The sequence below is a fragment of the Anser brachyrhynchus genome, assembly GCF_964034855.1.
Source record: "Anser brachyrhynchus genome assembly, chromosome: 4".
In the NCBI taxonomy this organism is placed as follows: Eukaryota; Metazoa; Chordata; class Aves; order Anseriformes; family Anatidae; genus Anser; species Anser brachyrhynchus.
The window spans coordinates 30608173-30627672 of record NC_137698.1 but is presented as its reverse complement, the minus strand read 5'-3'; the positions used below and the strand labels follow the sequence as shown (position 1 = coordinate 30627672).

The 19500-nt window shown below is 38.9% G+C and overlaps 1 protein-coding gene across 9 annotated transcripts in view; it reads left to right on the top strand.

Annotated features, from left to right (window-relative positions):
- Positions 1-19500, top strand: part of RAPGEF2 (Rap guanine nucleotide exchange factor 2) — a 183443-nt gene that overhangs the window by 118984 nt on the left and 44959 nt on the right. For 8 of the 9 annotated variants that reach the window (XM_080589657.1, XM_080589659.1, XM_080589656.1 and 5 more), the window contains one exon: positions 18576-18707. The exons of the other annotated variant lie outside the window; for it this stretch is intronic. In XM_080589657.1, coding sequence (XP_080445783.1) covers positions 18576-18707 — 132 coding nt within the window. The remainder of the gene's footprint in view (positions 1-18575; positions 18708-19500) is intronic. 9 annotated transcript variants of the gene reach the window in all.

Genomic DNA, 19500 nt, shown 5'->3' with positions numbered 1-19500 from the left:
AGTCCTACTCAGAAGATGAAACGTTAATTTTTTCCTTCTCTGGCTTTTTGGGGTGTTTGTAATGACAGTGTTAATGTGATTTATTGAAGCAGTGCAGAGCGGCATTATCTTCATTTTTCAGATAGTTCTGCTGAAGCAAATCTTTGGCAAAAAGTAAGGACAGAGTTTAGAAAACTTCACATACTTATTTCTCAGTATAGCTTGGCCTTAGTGCTCAAATTACAGATTTTATCTGACTTTTCTGTGTTTTGGCCCAGCTCAGGCACCCATGGTCTAATGATTGCCTGAAAGGTTGATTTTAAGTGACTTGCCTGGCATTGTACCAGAGATCTGCAGTAGAGTCTGGATAAATTCCTGTTCTTCAGGACAGCATTTAACTGCAAATTTTCTCAAAAGCTTATAATAGGCAAAATTTGGGTCATTTCGTATGAATGACAGTGAATGCATTAGTGACCTGTGGAGATGGCAGTGAAAACATCTTTGGCACATATGAGATGTCGTGCCATCTTTCTGTGACTGTTTCAAGGCCTTGGGGACAGTACAACATACATTTTATTTTTAAAGTGTGTGTGTGTGTATATATATATGTGTGTGTGTGTATATGTAGAAATATATAAAATTCCAGCCACTTCTTTGTTTATAAATATATAAACAATCTGCCTTCTTAAGAAGTAGCTGAAAATTTTCAGGTCAGCATAGATGGTTGGCATTGAAAATCTATAATTTGGAAAGAATTTAAAGAATTTAGAATGGTTTAGGTTGGAAGTGACCTTAAAGCCTGTCCAGTTCCAATCCCCTGCCATGTGCAGGGACACGTCTCACCAGACCAGGTCACCCAAAGCCCCATCACGTGAACACTTCCAGGGATGGGGCATCCACTGCTTCTCTGGGCATTTCTAAAGTGGTAAAAGTTCAAAAAGAGCATGGGAAAACTAGCACTATCAATATTACCAGCTCCATTTTACATTCCAAAGCGACCAAAACTAGTGGTTGTGTTAAAGTGCTTATAAAGTGATATTTATGATGGTGCACACTGAAAGGTGTCATTTATAGCCAGAATACAGATGTGAACCTGAAAAGGAAAGTCAGCTCCTTCTGAAATGTTATTTTAGACCAACTGACTAATTCTGTATGTTATTACTGAGTTGTAGGCACTCCTGCCTTATCTTCAGGCATGTTAAAAATCCAGCTAATATTGGGAGCTGATGATACCCAGCAATTAAAAAATAATTAAAAAATCCAAACCTCTAAAGACACAAAACAAAAAGACCTTAAAACCCTGAAGGTACCATTGATTTGCTTCTGATTTTACAAGTTAATAAATTCAGCGGAATAATAGAAGCTCTAAAGTGCAGAAGGTAATGGAATGCTGTGTTAAGAATTGTAGGTTAAAAATATCGGAACTAGGCAATGTGCAAATAGAGTGGCATGAAGTCCACTGCAACAAGAAACGGGCATATTCAGCTATGAAAATCCTGTGCCTCTGTATCTCAAGCATCTTCCACCTGCAAAATATTGGTGCTCCCTTGCTTGATGGAGAGTTTTCAGTGATACTTGTGCTTGGACTTGAGCTATTTCCAGTTGATGTAGTCTGTACAGTTTAGCAAATAGACCTGTAAAAATATTTCGGCCAGATGGGGTAAGTTATATTTTTGGAAACTTCATTTTTAATTATCTAAGACAGGAAATCTCAAATCGTGATATACAAAGAACTATGTGGCTTATGGGAGAATTGGAAACTGCTGTTGGTAGTGGCGCTTGTTTGTGCATTGTGATTGCCACTGGTACTACTCCGGTATGCGCGAGCGAGGGGAAGTGTCTCGTGTTCTCTGCTCTGCCGCTAAGGTGACCTCAAGCTTTTCTGCACAATCCTTCAGTACGTGATGGTTTTACAGGTTGTCTGCAGAATCAGGGAAGTAATTATCTGTGTCAAAAAGATCACTGCACATGATTTAGCAATTAAAAAGCACGGTTCCCTAATGCTCAAATTTGTAAACTGGAATTGGGTAAACATTGAAACTCTGTTCTGACCATCAGCACTCTGGGATAATAAATGAGGCTGATGCTAGAAACTTGTAATATATAAATAAATAAAAATTCCAGTTTATTTGAAGTTTGGTTTTCTTCAACATTCCTATTTTAGGTCGTTTTTATTCCTTGTTGTGTTCTAGGCCTTAAATTGCTACAAATTAGTCCTTAACAGCATCCTCGATGTCTGGAAAGCTGAACTAATTTTATTAGCCCTCTCAGGAATACACATTTGTGTGATTTTTATATGAAATGAATGCAGGATTTTCAGGATCATTTTAAAGTCTGATTTTAATTTTTTGATATCCTAGATGCAACAGTTGAAAGATAAACTTTTATTTCTTTTCTTTTACTATAACTGATGCATTCTTGTTAGCTTTATCTGAATTTAAAAATGAATAGAAGTAATACTATTAGGAAAAAAAAATCATGGTAGTGTATTTGAAGAGTTTCTGCAGGGTAATGCTGAAGCGATGTTTCCAGTATTCTTTATTACCAGTGGACGACAAGTGCTACTGGCTGTGAAAGCCCTACACGACGAGTGTAGGCAATGTTAAGGGTTTGAGAAAAATGAGATGTCTCAAGATTTACCCTTGACTAAAGCTGCTTGTACCTGACGCATCTCTTTTTCAGTGTTGTATTTAGAAGTGTCTGGTAGCTGTAGTGCAAGACAAGCATGGGGTGACCTGTGCAGCTCTGCAGGCTTCTTACGATTCTAACCTTGGTGTGCTTAACCTGCCAATCTGTCCATGAAATGTAAGTGACACTTGTACGCTTCCCCAGTAGCGGATGCTTGGTTGTTCTTCCAATTCTGTTACCTTGCCAGCAGTCTTTTTTTTTTTTTTCTTTTCCTGCTGTTCATTTTGATACAGTGATGATTCAGCAGAGAACTGCAGGAAGAATAAACGGTACCGAAGGGGTATCTGATCTGAGCACTGCTCAGTGGGTTGTTTGTGGAGAGCTGATCCTATGCCCAGTAGCTGGAATTTATAGGAGCATTTGTCATTCCTTCCTAAATCTGTGTTTATAGAGAGATATTAGGAGGGTAGATGAAGGACAGCAGATTGCAAAGCTTTTGTGTGGGTGATGTTGAAGGTAAATAGCCTTATATTAACATATCACCTGACCCAAATACTGCTGCTGCATAGCTCCTAATATAGCTGAGACGTTTTACTGGATACGAGAGCTTTCGTCTGACTTCTTGCTTGGAAAAGATGAGCATCATGACAGTGGTATTTGGTGAAATAACTGCAAGACAGGATGAAATCTGGAGTAGGTGTAGTTTGTAACTTGCACTTGAGATGCTGAACACAGCTCCTAGACTAGTGCGGTATAGCGATATGCAAGAGTGGGGGTCAGCCTCTGGCCAAAAGGCTTCCTCTGCATTTCTGAGTGGTGCTGGGCACCAATGGGAAGCTTACTGCTGTGAACCAACCTGGTGGTATTTAGCTGAGCTGGCACGCTCTGCTTGGTCTAAACCTTAAGCCAGAAAAAAAAAAAAATAAGGGCACGAATCTGTTTGTGATCTGGGGTCTCCATTGCAAACACGGGAGCACAAAACACTGGCACATCTAGTTCACTTCTCATGAGAAGTGAAGGAGGATTTTCCTGAACGGGGAGCAGCCTGCTAAATCTACCAGCTGGACTGGCTAGTTCTCCAGCTGTTCCTGACTCCTGTGTCACAGGCAGTCAAGTTGATCTCTCCTGTAATATGCTGTTCCCCCCAAAGCCAGTTTGGGGTGCCTTACAAAGGTATCAGATAATTCGGTCTCTTTCAGAGCTCCACAGTTGCTCTGCTTTCTGGTCCTTGTGGCAGGTAGCGGCTGGGAGGGTGGGTGTCCCTCCTTGAGTTGGGAATGTCTTCAGAGTGCCGGTTTACCAAGCCACTGTAAATGACAACGGAAAGCTCTGAACTATGTGACAAAAGGCGAAGATTTTCCCTGTGATGTGAAGATGTCTCTGCTCGAATACATGAATGGCATTTGCAGCTTGTAATGGAGGTGACACTTCTCATTTGGACTGGGAACCTGAAGAAGGGTTTAACACTAGCCTTCTCTTCAGCCCGGGCTTTTTGATGTGATTCAGGAGCCAGTTTCTTTTCCTTACAGAGGAAAAACAGGCTCACGAGCTGTAATGTTTTGCACTTGTTTGCATCCCATTATAGCTGCATTTAGTATCTGCTAATAAGTTAATGCGCTATTGCAGTCGTGAAATGTAGCTCCACATAGTGCTTTTAACTTGTGAACTGTAGGTATCTTTTTTCTTAGCTCTCTTGGTACTGGTGTCCAGGTGAAACCATTGCCAAGATTTGGTAGCAGTAACGCATCTTCTCGGTGACGGCAGCCACCTGATCTACACAAGTGTATGGACAGCAGGAGGGGAAGCACGTTGGAAACCCAGACCATAAGCAGTGCTTGTGCTCACACTTCTCAATCTGCGATTTCTTTCACTTGCTCTATAAATATTGCCTCGTTTCATCTGAGGAGTCTGTCAGCTTGCTCTCTGACAAGCACAGGCGCTGTGCACTGGGTCATTTGGACACTGACTGGGTAGGATTTATTAGCTTACAGCTTGACTCCAAACTGTGACTTTGCAAGTAAGAAAAATGGATTAAAGCTTTTTTTTTCCCTTCCGTGAAGAATGATTTCATGAAAATGACGTCGTGCTATTCTGTAGGTCTGCTCCCTTTGTGTATTTAGTCATGTTGGCTTGCTTTATAGTTAAAAATAGGCTTTTACTGTTCTGTGCTGCTGTTAGTCCTGCAGAGCCAAGAAAATGGGAGCTGGATTGTGTTCTTAGGGCTCCATCCATAGCATTGTTTCCTAAATTCCTACCACTGCTGTGCACCTGCCAACCTTCTGAATGCTGTAGGAGTTGCACGAGTGTCGGGAAGGGCTGCTGTGGGATGTTCTGCAAGGGCATGGCAGAAGGGGAGAAGGTGGCAAGGGTACTGGAACGTCAATTTAATCCTGGGAGTGGGATCTCAATGGTTTGAAATTGGGGTGGTGGAAAGCATCATACCCGAAAGCTGGATGCATTCAGTTGTGATTGAAAGTAATAATCATTCTAGATTTTGGGAAATATAAACCAAACTGTGGGAATTATTTTTTAGTTAACTATATCCTAGGTTTGTGGACCCATGAGCCCTCTTCTCATTTTAACCCAACTAGGTTTTCTGTGCTCTTGATTATTGTTATTTTAAAATTACACATAAGCAGCTAAAAGTACCTCAAAACTCTCATTGTACTGTGTCTCTTTGTTTCTTCCCTGATCAGGGTGCAGCTTGACCTCTAAATCTTAATTTACTCCTGATAATGAGCTAGGAAATAAAAAAAAAAAAAAAAAAAAAAAAAAAAAACCCTTCCAAATACTTGGCAGGCATTAACTCTCTGCTATTCCAGGTCGCTCAGGAAAGAGCCGGATGCCTTCCTGGTGTGTTTGTATTTTCAGTTTTGACTCTCACCACCAGTGGATTATCATCTGATTTTTTGGCCTTTGAATAAGAAGTTGAATATAGAGGATCTTTTATTGAAAGATTGTTGAATAATGGAGAAAGTTTTTTTTTTTCTTCACTTTTAAGGAACCATGAGGAAAAGGAAAATGAATTTATGGAGTTAGGAATGTTTGTGAAGTGTAATTTGAATAATTAACTCTGTCTGGAAATGATGGCCCACGGATTTTTTTTTAAATTTTTGCTAAAAAGTAAAGCTTTGACAACAGTAGGAGCAGAATAAAACACAAGCTAAAATGAAAACAGTGTTAGTTTCTATTAATAACTGTAAAAGTCCGTATGGTATGCGTACATCTCCTTGCCTGCTGGTGTATGACTTCTACAAACAATTTTTGTTGTCTGACTCGGGGGGGTTCTGTCCTGTTCAGTCTTGCTCAATTCCAAAAGAATAGGTTCCTTTAGTTACTAACATTTACTCTATTACCTTTTTAGTTTTGTGGGGAGTTGAGAGATTTCTTGCACTTCAGAGCAAAGGATTTCAGATAACTCAGTTTAGCAGATTTTCTAAGGTTCCTGCATACAGCTGGTATTCCTAAATAAATGGATACTAAAACACAGTTTCATGAACTGTGGAGTTCATGTCAGCAGTAGTATACAGAAAATCTAGTTATCTGCCTCTTCCTGCTGAAGGAAGAGGTTGTTTAGACAGATAAATGTCACTCCTACACCTGCCACTTCCATTAGTATTGCACATTTCTAATCCTTCTGTGATGATGGTGCCCAGGGAAAACTAAATTTAGGAATTCCTGAGTTAGAGTAATAGGATTTTTTTTTTAAGTGGAGGTTTGATGTTTCAGCTGGGGTTTTATTCAGTTAAGCATGCAAAGATAACATGGTTAATATAGTAAATGACTAAAACATCTACCGCAGTTATGAAAGAGTAACCTCCTTTGTCTCCAGTGATGTGAGGTGTTACAGCCAAGACCATGCTGGCACTGTCAGAAATCAGTGGTTAGGATTTGACTCTCCAATTCTCTGGTTATTACAAGGTGACCTAATGAAACAGGTGATGTACATGCACACATCCAGGGTCTTTACAGCTTATCTTCTGATAAATGGGAGAAAAAAGATTAAAGTTACTAACTGTATTTGCAGAATGGCCTTCAGTCCTAGTATTTCCAGATGATTTGTGTGTTCTCTTATTTTTCTGCAGCTTGGCAATCTGATTCTCTTCCTAAATAGGCAGCAATGAAATATATATTCAACTGATACCATGAAATAAGTTTCTACATGGATTGTTTTTTTAGTGTATTGTTTACCTAAGGAAGGAATACAAAGGCTGATTTAAACTTTGTATGCATGCCTGTACAGACACAAATAAATACATTTCTGGAAGCCACCTCTGAATGTCAGCATTTTGAGTGGAATAACACAATGCTTAAATTGACTGTCTCCTTGCTCTAAAGCAGTCTTGGTTTTCGCAGGCACCATAAAGCTCCTTCTTGTTTTGCTGTGTTGTATAAGCCAGTAGGGAAACCATTATCTCATGAGTGGGTTGTTGTGGACATTGGAAGCATTGGGTGAAAACAAGGCTAATTGAACTTGACATTTGATATTACTGTTTTGAATAACACTTATTGACTATAAATAAAAGCTCTGCCAGATGTTTCAAAATTCAGTGGAAAGTACTCTTAATGTAAAAAATGGGTCTCTATTGAGTTGTGTAAATAAATGCAAGTGGCTCTGCACAGCTACTGCTGCACGGGGCTCCTGAATGGAGTGGAACACCTTTGGGAACGCCTTTGCACTCACCTGAAGACTCTCCAGAAAAGAAGAAAAGTAGTCCTTTATTTTTGGTCCCCTTTCCCTACGATCATCACACACAAGGAGGTCTTTTGTCCAAATTCCTCAATGTTCACTGTTGTTCAAAGAAGCTGGAATCTTGTTCTGTGCAACAGAACAGAAACTGTAGGGTGGTTAGGACTGCATGATATCACATACAGTCTTAAAAGTTTGTGTCAGGGTGAAAAAACTGCATTATTTTCTTTGGGTACCATAGGAGAGAAAATGTAAGCAAGGCTGGGGGTATTACAGCAGCATTCTCTGCCATTGTATTGCCATGGCATAAATACTGTTACAATTTCAAAATTCATAAAATAAGTAATAAAGTTATTTGCCAAGTCAGTGAGCACAGCATTAAAAAAAAACATTGGCAGAGTAAAAACATTGTTAGGATTTTGCAGCATTGGCCATGTATAAAGGGGAAAACTTGCCATTTAAAAATAATCTGAGTTGTCTTGCTGCTGTGCTATTTTTACATTATCAGAAAAACAGTGACACAAGTAGGTAACAAGTGTTACTTTCATAATGCAAATATGAAACCTTACCTTAATCTCAGGGGTATTCTTTCTAATATGTTCTTAAGCAACCTTTCTTTTAAAAATCATCCTATTTTAAAAATAAGCTAGTACCCATAAGCAAAATTATGTCTCCTTTTTTCAAACAATTTTTAAATTTTGGTTCGAATCATTGTTTTATAGTGCTCACTATTGTGTGATTAGGAATCTCAGAAATGTGAGTATAGGAATATACGTTGCTGCTTTATATTAAAGAGTGCCACATAATATTTAAAAAAAGGGCTTAACAGGTACTTTGCCCACTTGTGCATTGAGATACATATCTTGTAATATTGCAATCCCTCAGTTACTTTGGGGGAATCTTTGTGAAACTGTGAATCTTTGTCAGATGAGGAAAACAGGAAACTTTATTGTAGAGCAAGCACATGCAAAACAAGTAGTCTCAGTACATGGTTTCTTATTTGTACATGGACATTAGTGGAAGAATTATGTATGTTTGTCTCCTATTGCCTAAGTTAGTGAAAAGCAAAACTATATTAGGGAAAAAAAATATTCTCATGATCCATATTGTAAAGCAAAGATAATCACGTAGATAAAACTGAAAGGGTGGCATTGATATGTCTGCAGACATTAAGTTTTAACCAATAATAATAATAATTCCAAATTCTTAGGTCAACTTTGTTAAATGTGTTTCAATTAATTCAGTATTTTATAGAGATAAAGCTGTGTATAAATGGAAATCTCCAGTTTTTGCATGTTTACGTAAAAATACTTTCCTTGCAAGTATACAGAATACAGCTGTCTTTACCAAGAAGCTGCAAGTAATAAAAATCTAAAATGTTATAATGTTAATCATGTTGACTTTTGTGGTTTTCTTCTTCCTTTGGTTAGGCAGTTTCTGAATGAAAGTGTGACAAACCAAGCTGGCCTCTGATTTTTCTGCTTGGAGGAGTGACATGGATCTGGAAGGGATTTTCTGGGTCAGTGCCACTGCACACTGCTGTTGCACAGCGCATTCATAACTTTGCCTAGCTTCAGTTCAAAACCTTCTGTGCCACAGCCCCCCTTGAGCGTGGTTTTGAGAGTCTGAGGTTCAATAGACAGCAGCTTTCAACTTTCTGCTCATTAGTTTTTGCACCTGTATTGTCTCTTGCTCTAAATGTTTCGTTTGAGTCCTTCCTGTTTCTGGGTAGTGATCATTTCCTTTCTCAGCTCAGGCTAAATAACTGCATGCTAAAAGCTCCTCTTACACTTTCTCAAATACTATTTTTTTCCTCTTTTGATAACTCTGATAGTTCTCTGAATCTCTTAAAGTATATAACTTCAAGTTGGAAACCTGTAGCTGGGGATGTGTGCAGTATTCCAGCTAAGGTCTCCTGGGGGACCTGGGTAAGAGCCCCACACTCCTGTATTTCTGGGTGCTGCGTGCACCCATCTCATCAGGCTCTTTTTCTGCTGCATCGCCTTCACAGTTCAGTCACCCTCTGGTCAGCTACATACTGGAATTATTTTCACAGTCATTTCTGACAAATAAGTTCACAGATTGTTTTGTTGTTCTCAAAGTACATGGTCTAGCATCTTCTTATGCTAGTACTCTCATGCTCCAGGTGGGTGTCATCCTGCTCTCAGGGACATGTCCCGCTCATCCTTTGTACCAATGGTGCCTCATTGCGCCCTGTTACCAGCAGGCTTTGCCAGCACGCTTGTGATGCATCTCCATCGTTATCAACTTCTTCGTTTTTGCCCCTGCTTAGAAAGATTTACTGCTTGGTCTTAATCTGTCAGTTTTCTTTGTGACTGGGTATAAAACAGAAAAGCAACACGTGGTGTAAGAAAGTCCTGCTGATGGAGTCTTAAGCACTTGACATTGTACACATATCCTGGGTCTTTGCTTTAACCATTTTAAAAGTGCACAAGATAGATGTTCTTAGCTTTGGGCTAGACTCTTTGCTTGTCTGTAGTGGTTTTCAATCCTGAGTGGTGCTTTAAAGCTGGAAATAAAATCCAGCAGCAGGTGCCATCAGTTTTTACCTCTGCTGGTGTAATGGCTCTTTTGTATGCCCCTCGTGTGCTTTTTAGAACGCTGCATAAGAAACCTGAAATGAGTCTGTATACAAGGTGTACTTGAGCATCCCATCATTTATTTAAAATGTTCTGCAGGATTTAAAACATCTTGTTTGAAAATGTTTGAATTAACATTTCCTGTAAACATATGTGTACACGTAAAACGTTCTTGAACTTTTCATGCTTTTCCATCCTTAGACATAAATCTTTTTCTGATTTCCTGTGGAAGCAAAGTTTGTAACCATGTTTGCTGTTCCTTCCTCTCCCATAGTTACTTGTAACAGGTCAGAGAGTTCAAAATTTGCCATTACAGATCTCCAAAACTCCTGAAAGTGGGCCATATTGTTTCCAGTTCAGCAGCAGAAGTTAATATATTAAAAATCAAAACAGCCACAAGAGCAAGTATTTAGAAGTATCATCAACTGGAACATGCATTACATTAGTATGGAAATCAATTATTCCCAGGAGAGAAATCTCTGCAAAGCTAGGGCTTATTAATTTTGTCCTCCACATCTATTGCTATTTAATAACAGGGAGCTTTTGCTGAAATTCAGTAGCTGAGCTGAGTTCACAGCGAAGTAGAAACCTTTGTATGAGTTCCTGAGAATAGGATATGTACTGCTGTACAACCTGAGTACGTGTTCCTGCTAAACCACTAGCTAGGCTGCTTGGGTTCTGAAAAATATTCAGAGCATTTTGCCTGATGGTCATGGGTGTACGGTTCCCCCTCAGTTTTACCTGTAGAGCAGTATGGTTTCTGTCAGAACAGTGTATTTCTTCACTGTGCCAAGGGAGAGAAGTAGAACACTGTGGTTTTCGTGACTTTTTGGGTTTGTTTTCCACTCTGCCACCATTGAGATATTTCAGAAGAAAACTAAGGTGCCTCAGAGTGGTCTGTAATTGCAGCTCAAGGGCCTCTTTGGCTGTCAGTTTTCATTATTTCCGTGGTAGGAATTCCCTTCCTAGTTTTATTCAGTATTTTTGCACAGCACAGACTCTGGGAATAGTAGTGCTTGGTGAGACAGTGGGTTGGGTTGTCTCACCAGGAGTTGTGTGCTATGTCTCTGCAAGTCTGCAGGCATAAGACTAGAGTTTCTGCATTTTACTATTTGAGCACTTGTTCAAGGTGACAAAAAATAGGACCTGATGTAAACTTTAGAAGCTTTATGAAACAGCACAAACTGGCCAATATAAAATACCCACTGCTCTTAATGAAAAATACGGGAGGAAGCCTGGCAAAATCTTACCTACTCCATTCTGCAAAGCTTCACTTCAGCTGCACTGTTTGGGTGACAGCTTCAGACCAAAAGTCTTGCAGGAATTAAGCTGAAGATGCAGACAGGACAACAACAGATCTTCTTGGTGAAGGGGATTTAAAAATCGCACACAGTGCGTTGTTGTTGGCAAAATCAACTTTGCTCTTAACTCTAGGTGAGGCAACATGACTGAAACGTTTTGCAGGACACGTTTCTCCATGCTCAAAGAGTTGTCCATACTTAAATGTATATCCACAGTCAAAACAGCTGGGAAACAGTCATTTGATATTGAATCCTTGCACAGCGGGACCACTCCAACCATCAGAGTCGGTATTTTAAAAGTACACAATTAGCCTTTGTTGCCAGTTGAAGAAGTTACACTTTTACCAAGTATTTTCTGAATGAGATAGACTTGTGAATAAACTCCTGAAAAAAGATCTAAAAAAAAAAATTCTCATCTTGCAGAGTTGCTGCTGCTCATTATAAATACATTATGATGCTTTGTGCTCCAAATGTCAAGAACCTGAGAAAAGCTTTTGAAAACGATGTCCTCAAGCTTTAGTTCAAATCCATTCTGCATTTTTTCTTTTGTATTCTTGGTTCACTCTCACTTTAAATACATTGATGATACTTTTTTTTTTAAATATTGAGTTGTTGCCAATACATTTGTGTTTGCTGAAGGAACAATACTTATGCCAAATTTCCTGAAAAAGAAGCTTGAATGTAAAACACTATTTTGGATCTGTTGCACAAATGCTGTCCAAAAAAAAAAAAAGAGCAAATACTAACAGAGCAACAGAGCTGGTTCTACAACAGATGAGGTTAAGTTAAAGAAGAATGGGTGTGTGTCAGTGATGCATTTCATACTTTTCCTTTGAAAAGTGTTTTCCCTGAGAGCTTTTCTCCATTCCCCAAATACCCATTTACATTTCACCACCTCTGTGCCTGTGCAGAAGCCAACAGTCCTTCAAGCAAAGGATAATTATGTTCAATGCATTAAATGCTCATAGGATTAGCTGCTGAGAGCTATGAGATGTACATTAAGTGGCAGGCATTGTGTGCTTTGTAAAGGAAACAAAATGAAGTTCCCCCACACGCTATGTCTCGCTCGCTCTCGCTCTCTCCCCGAGACCAGCAGGTCACATTGCACTGGTTTAAGCCTCCAAATAGTTTTATGGGGGAGTACCTGCAGCAAATTATGAGTGCAGGAAAAGTATGAGGAGCTTGCCTGAAAAGTCCTCGTAATGCTGTTTTGCTTTTTGTTGTTGTTGTTAGAGAGATTCTGCTGTGGGCTTTGTATATAAATAATCTGCTCAACAGATTGCACGAATGCAGTGTTTCCAGAACGGGGGTTGTGTCTTGTGTTGTAATCAAGATGAAAAATGCTTTTAGGAGTAGGTCTTTGTGAGCTTTGAGTCACTGTTTCACACAAAGGTGTCTATTTGACTGAGGAAAATAAGTAGATTTAAAATACATGAGATACTTTTGCATAAAGTGACTACGTACAGACTGCATAATTTAAGTCGGAAGGTTTTTTCATCTGGTTTTAGCACTTAACTCTTCTCTCGCTGAAGTTTGCAGAGAAAACATCAATACTCCTTAATGTTTTCCATCCCACCTCTACATAAAGGAAATCCTGCTTCTATGGGAATCGCATCCTAATTTGAGCTGTGCATGGCTTAAACTTTTATTTTAAATTTAACTCTGTGGTGGACATGTCAGCCTGCATCATGTCTTTAGGCAGAATCAATAGAAGTTACTTTATTATTCAGTAATTACTTAGATTGACTGCTGTGTTTTAAATCACTGAACCATAAAAATCTTTTCCTTGATGTCTCTCTTGGTTAGGGAGAGAATTATGTTGAAATAGCACATAAATAGCACACTGATGAATGCCCGCCATTAGTAGTAATATTTCTTCCTTTAGTCATTAAATATTGTAAATCTGAGTATATTATTAAAAACATAAACAAATTTGCAGATGTTTAATAGAAAAATAAACAGTTACATAAACTAGTGAAATGAGATGTTAATGACTTGATAGGGTACTGAAGCATGCTGGGTTTGTAATCTAGGCTATTCTAGTACAATATAACTTCAAAATTTTTATCTTGAATAAGGAAAAATAGCAAAGACTTAAGGCATAGTATTTCTTGTATTTTTATAATATGACGTTTATTATATTCTTTCATTAGTAAGCAGGTACAAGATATGTTTCTAGTAATAGCATGAGGTTACAAGAAACAGAACACCTTTCATAGTATTACAGGGGTTTTTATTACATTATTTTATTAGAAAGCAGGTTCTACAAGTAAGTGCTGAGAGGCATCGTTCAGAGGCATTGTTCAGAGGCATATGTTCAGAGGCTGAAGAATCAGTGTTCATGTTTCTTCGATTTCAGAAAATGGAAGCATGTCATAAAGGTGGTATTTTGTGTTGTCCTATGTCCACCGTGCAGTGGCACTTTATTGCCTATAGAACTGTTCATCGGGAATTGCTTAAAACCATGTTACGCCATTGCTCTCAAATTTCATATTTCTGTGGATGTTCTTCAGCCAGTCACTGTGCAGGCTTTGTAAATCTTTCATAAAGTGCTGAATGGCCTTCAGTGGAAGACCTTGCTTATAAAATGCTTACTGATGGGTTCGCTCTAAAATGAGCGGTGTAGTGGAACTTTCTAACCAGAGTTCCTCTTGTACTTCAAACGTATATTTTAATGTTTCTTTCCCGTTATTGCATGTATACTTTTTCCACATATAACCACATTAAAAAAAAAGTTAAAGAATTATCCTTTAACATATACCTTAAAGACTAATATTCCCTAGTAAATATTCTGAGAATATATTCATTTTCTAACATCCTGCTTTAGTAGGGCACGCCTAATGACGTCCTGAGTAGAAGTTGGACAGAATGCAGAGGAGCTCAATTGGTACTCTGAGGAAGAGGATGAGCCCAGCACGGTCCCCATGGTGGCATGTAGTCACTGCCTCCTGTCATACAGAAAGGCATGCCGGAGAGTAGGAGAAAATCATGATGCTCTTAAAATAGGAGGAACATATTCAGAGCAAAATAATTGTTAGCTTTGCATGCATAAAATGGTGACTCACTTTGAGGGTGGAAGTAATAAAATGCGGCTTTTAATATAGGAAGATATGATATGGTATAAGGTGTGGTACATTTCAAAGCGGAGGTACTTCTGTGCGCTTAAGAAAGTTTCACGTAATGGTTCAAGTTTATATTTATGACTTTCAAGAAATAAATGCTTGGAATTTCCAGATGCACAGGTTTTCCTCCAGTTTCCTCTACATGTGTATAAACTGTTTAAACGTGTACATGTATACGTGCACACTTGTCAAGAGCTACAAGTACACACACGAAATACTGTTTTGACCTCTGCCAAATTAAGATTAGATCTTTGGTGTTAACTATTTTATCGATTCATGCTCTGTTCTAAAAATTTATTTCCCCTGTTACGTTATACCTTTTTAGGTCTTGGCATATGTAGCCTTAATGTTTTTCACTTACCTAGTTTGTCCTTGAAATAGGTTATCAGGGCAGTTATCTGGTCCTTTTAATGAATCTCAATTATTTAATATAGTGGCCATGTAATACACTTTACAGTTACATTTACTGAAGAATGAATCATGCGTTTATTTTTCTAAATTACCCTGCCATGTTTTTACTCCATCTGCTAGGTCATTCCGATGCTGTGACTACGAGTGTTTAATAACAAAGTTAAGAAATGCTCTACATTGCTGACTTTGGCAAAGCTGTAGTTTAGTGTTTGGTGGTGTCACAGTGCTCTTCACGTAAAATATGCAAGTTGCGTTTTCCCCTTATTACTCTGAAGGACTCCTTAAAACTAGCCGTCATGTCATAAAAAAGCAGAAGAAGATAAAGTTGGCTCTTTGGTTCTGATGCCATCGGTGGTGTCTGCAGTCTGTCCCAGCTGATGCTCCGAGGCAAGCGGTATTCCCTTACATTTTCTGATATTACCGTGTGGTCTGGAGGATAAGGCACATGTTATATCTAGCCTTTATGCACTTTAAAACATTACAAGAAAACCTTTATTCTTCTGGTATTCTTCTGGGATACTAAACACTGACGGCAGTCTTAAACTGTTGAATGGAATGAGAGTTGAATGCAAGCACTGAGTGCTCAAATTTCACAATAAAGTGATGTTCGGTAGCACAGAAAATAGATCTATAATAGTGAAGTTAGATATCATGTCTTCCAAAAGCACAGACTGATGTTCCTAGCCAGTTCTTCACTGGATGTACAGCAGAGCTTCATGATGTTATTTTCAAACAGTACTCTTTCGCACTGCACGTAAGAAATGAGGTGCAAATACCCTGGTCTGAGCCAGACAGCCTTGTGCAGGTTGCTGGCACTGCTCAGGCTGTTGAAAACTGCATTTCATTCTTGCACGGCTTGCTGGAAGCTGCTTACCTGACATTGCCCTCCACAAGGGAAAGGGGTGGCCTCTTATGTCGAAGATTTAGATGCCTGTTTCTGTCATTATCATCAGTGTTTTGCTTCTTTCCCATGGCGTGCATTAAATACTTTGAATGGCAGGATGCAGGATGCCAAGACAGAAATGCATGCATTTCTCACACGCTGCTTGAGCTCACCATTTAGATGTTTCAGCTTTCGACTGTGTTTCATTTCTTGTCTCACAGCTTCTCACCTTAACTTATTTGAGGATAGGGCAGTTGAGTTGGATGTCGCTTTCGGGCATATAGCACAGAGACGTAGTATTCTGCAAAGATGTGAGCATGTGCTTCCTGCTTGTGAATAGTCCCATTTGATTAAGATCAAAGTGACTGGCTGGGTTGCCCTAAGTAAAATGACTGCTTCTGATCTGCTGCTGTCACCACTTGGCAAGCCCATCACATGCAGCATGGCTTTGACTTTAGGAGTTATTCTGAAACCGGTAGTCACCAGACATTCAGCTGATTGTCTACAGCCCAAAAAAACAAACAAAAATAATCAGAAGGCTTGCATTTATTTGCCTTGTATATTATCACTTGCAGTGGAAACTCCAGCCTCTTCCAATTGCCTGTGTAGGAGCAAAACATAAATCCTTGCTGTTCATTTAAAACAGTAAGTGCCGCCGTTATATTAAACGTAGCTTGATTTCATTTTTTTTCATATACTAACTGGGTTTGCTTTGATGTAAGGCTCTAAAGAATTGTTATTGCATTGATTAAAAATAAATGCAATTGTTAGTGGCTTGGAGATATTTGAAAGGCACTATGAAAAATGAACGTGTTTGGCTGGGCTCAGGACTGTAGACATACATCTCCCTTTGGAGGTGATGTTTATTTGTGACTGAAATAGCTACTACTTGATAAAATACAAAGCTTTCAGAATATTGGGCAGTGTCTGCTCTGTGAGTTATCATTAGGCATGCAAATCATAGGTGACTTGTGTCTGCATGTTAAAATAATATATAGGATTACTACTCGGAAATAACCCTGGACTGCTTTAATTCTAGGAAACTGTACTTTCAGAAGTAAATGGAGTTTTCATCAACATCTTACAAAAGCTGTGATAATTTGCTTCCTGTGCATTCTGTTTATGGGACATATACTTATTTGTAGAATGGTTTGAATCCTAATCAAAAATTACTGATATCCAGGCAATTATACTAAACACTCTGCTGTTTTGTGCTGATGGAAACTTAAAGGAATGGAAATTAAAGGATGGAAACTTAAATTGAAAAGGGAAGGAGCAGGGTCAACAGATATTGTAACTAATGCATTTTTTCATCCTATATTTTCTCCTTTTGGTATGTCAACAACACTGGTGAACATAATTAGATTTTTCTGGAGGCAGCATCAATGGTTTTATATATATATTAGAGTATTGCTTTTGTTAATTGCCCTTTCGTTGTTGATTGGTATATGAAGATCAAATCTAGCTCTCGGCTGGCTGAAGCTTTTTAGGGTTATTAATGTCAGGTTCTTGGTTTTAGTTCCTCTTGCAGGTAAAATAGTAAGAATTTTTCAAAGCGTAGCCATTTTTGCTGTCAGTTCTGTAGTCATACTGCAGTAAGGAAGAAACCCTTTTTAGGTGTATTGGAATAGGAAATGCCAGTCAGCCTAAATACGACTGAAGTTTCCAGTTGGCCGTGCTTTCGCCACAAATGCTGAAGTCAGGGTTCTTTCAGGGCAGGTACCATACGCAGCTTTAAGCCAGGCAAGCGGCAGCAAAATCATTCAGTACATCTGTGTAGAGCTGGTCATTTTCTCAAGCACAGTTGCGTTTGTGACTTCAGCAGGCTTTTTGTCTAACCATTTATCCTGATTGACCTATTCTGTCTTAATGCTGAATGAGTTCTTATTTTCATTTCCATCGGGGGCAAATGGTAGTAGCACCAGGGTAGTGTTAACAACTGACATGGGTGGACACCCTGCACATGGCATTCTTCTTACTCTCTATTGAGGTGTGTTTGTATCTGCCTTGTCTGAGTTGAAGCAAAAAGAAATTAATGAACAAAGTTTTTCAACTATTGAAGTATTTATTGCATACCAAAATTGATACTTTAACATACTTTTATATATAATAGCTAATGGTGGGATGCAAGCTTTTTGAGGAGATGAGTATTTTGCCCCTGAAATAGCATTTAAATATTGCTTCAGACAGCAAGTACTTTCCTGTATCCAAGTTCACTTTCTACAGCCTGGCAATGTTGACAGTTCTTACAGATTTTCATGGGACCTGTGTGTGTAAAGCAATAGTAAAATATATGTCACAAATGTTTGGTGGATGATTGTTAAAAGATCAAATGTCCTGTCTTGTTTCATTCTCCAGCGAAGCACGTGAGCAAACTCATTTCAGGATTGCAGCTCATTGCAGTTGTGTCGGTTTTCCCACATTTCCTATTTGCCGTCATGTTATTTGGCTCCAAGTATAATGGATAGTTCAGTGCCTTGGGTTTTACTTGTCTGTGAAGTACCCTGTTGACTTCAGAAGCAAAAGAGTTAGCCAAACCCAGACCAGCGTTTGCTGTAACTATGTGACTTTACTCACTGTCAATCCTACTCTACAGGAAACCATTGATATTGAGGGCAGCACAATATTCATATGAAGTTTAATTCTACCCAAACTGTGCAGTAAGATACTAAAAAATTTGGCATAAGGGTTATCACTTCGTTTGTGTTTGTTCTCAGTTTTTTTTTATTTTTTTTTGCATCTCTTCTTATATTTGTAGCACTTGGTGTGGTATATTGCTGACTTCTGCACCAATCTAAAAAATTGGAAAACTCAAACTTTCATGCTGCATGCTCAAAGCCCAATGGTTTTCTTGATGTAGTTGGTGCTGGCAGAAAGTAAAGTGTGACATACATGATTTAAATTAATTTTGCTCTGTATCTACCTCAAATTGTAATGATGCTTTTTCTGCTCCACCTATAGCTTCCTGCAGATTTCACAAAGCTGCACCTTACTGACAGTCTCCACCCACAGGTGACCCACGTTTCATCTAGTCACTCAGGATGTAGCATCACTAGTGATTCAGGAAGCAGCAGCCTTTCTGATATCTACCAGGTAAGACTGGAAGGGATGCTGATGGGAGGTGCCGTTTCAAACAGTTCGGATGTTAATAGCTGAACACCCGTGTTATCCTGTATTGTCACTTCTTGTCTGAAGAAGTGATCAATAGATTTCAAAAAACTAATTTTTGCTTGAATCAGGATAATTTCAGGGTTGCATCTGCTTCTTACTAGATCTGATGTTTGAAAACTCAGCAGGTAATCTGCAGTGCAGTAACATGACATATGTTTCCTTAGTCTGTCACATCCAAGTCAGCAGTGCAGAGGTGTAGTGTTTTTGCAATGTTTCAGGTTTCTACTTCATGAATTTTGTTTGTGTTTTGAGGCTTTTTGGAGAGAAAATGTCCTGAATTTCAGCATGGAAAGCCAGTGTGACTCTTCAGTAGAGCTTGCTGGCTGAACTTAGGAGGCAAAGAGACTTTGTTCCCTGACTCCAGCATCTCACCTCACCTTTCTGAGTGACTGCTTTGCCATTTGCAAAGAAACAGCTGTGATGTTTACTGCTATTTTGAGAAGACTTTGAGATCTGTTGACAAGAAGTGACCTGAGCTGGGCATTCTGATAAAAAGTGAGATGAGATTTTCAAAAGTATAGATTTAGAACTTTGTCAAATGAGTTTTTTTTTCTTGGTGCTGTATTTTATAGTTCTGAGATGTATTGGCTTCCAAATCTGGCATACATCCAGTAGCTGGAAGAAAAAATACTCAGTGAGCAGCCTGTGCTGGCCTGACTTCAGGGGTATATTCTGATTTCTCCACCCTGTAGAAAGCTGGTACTAGCCTCTTGGT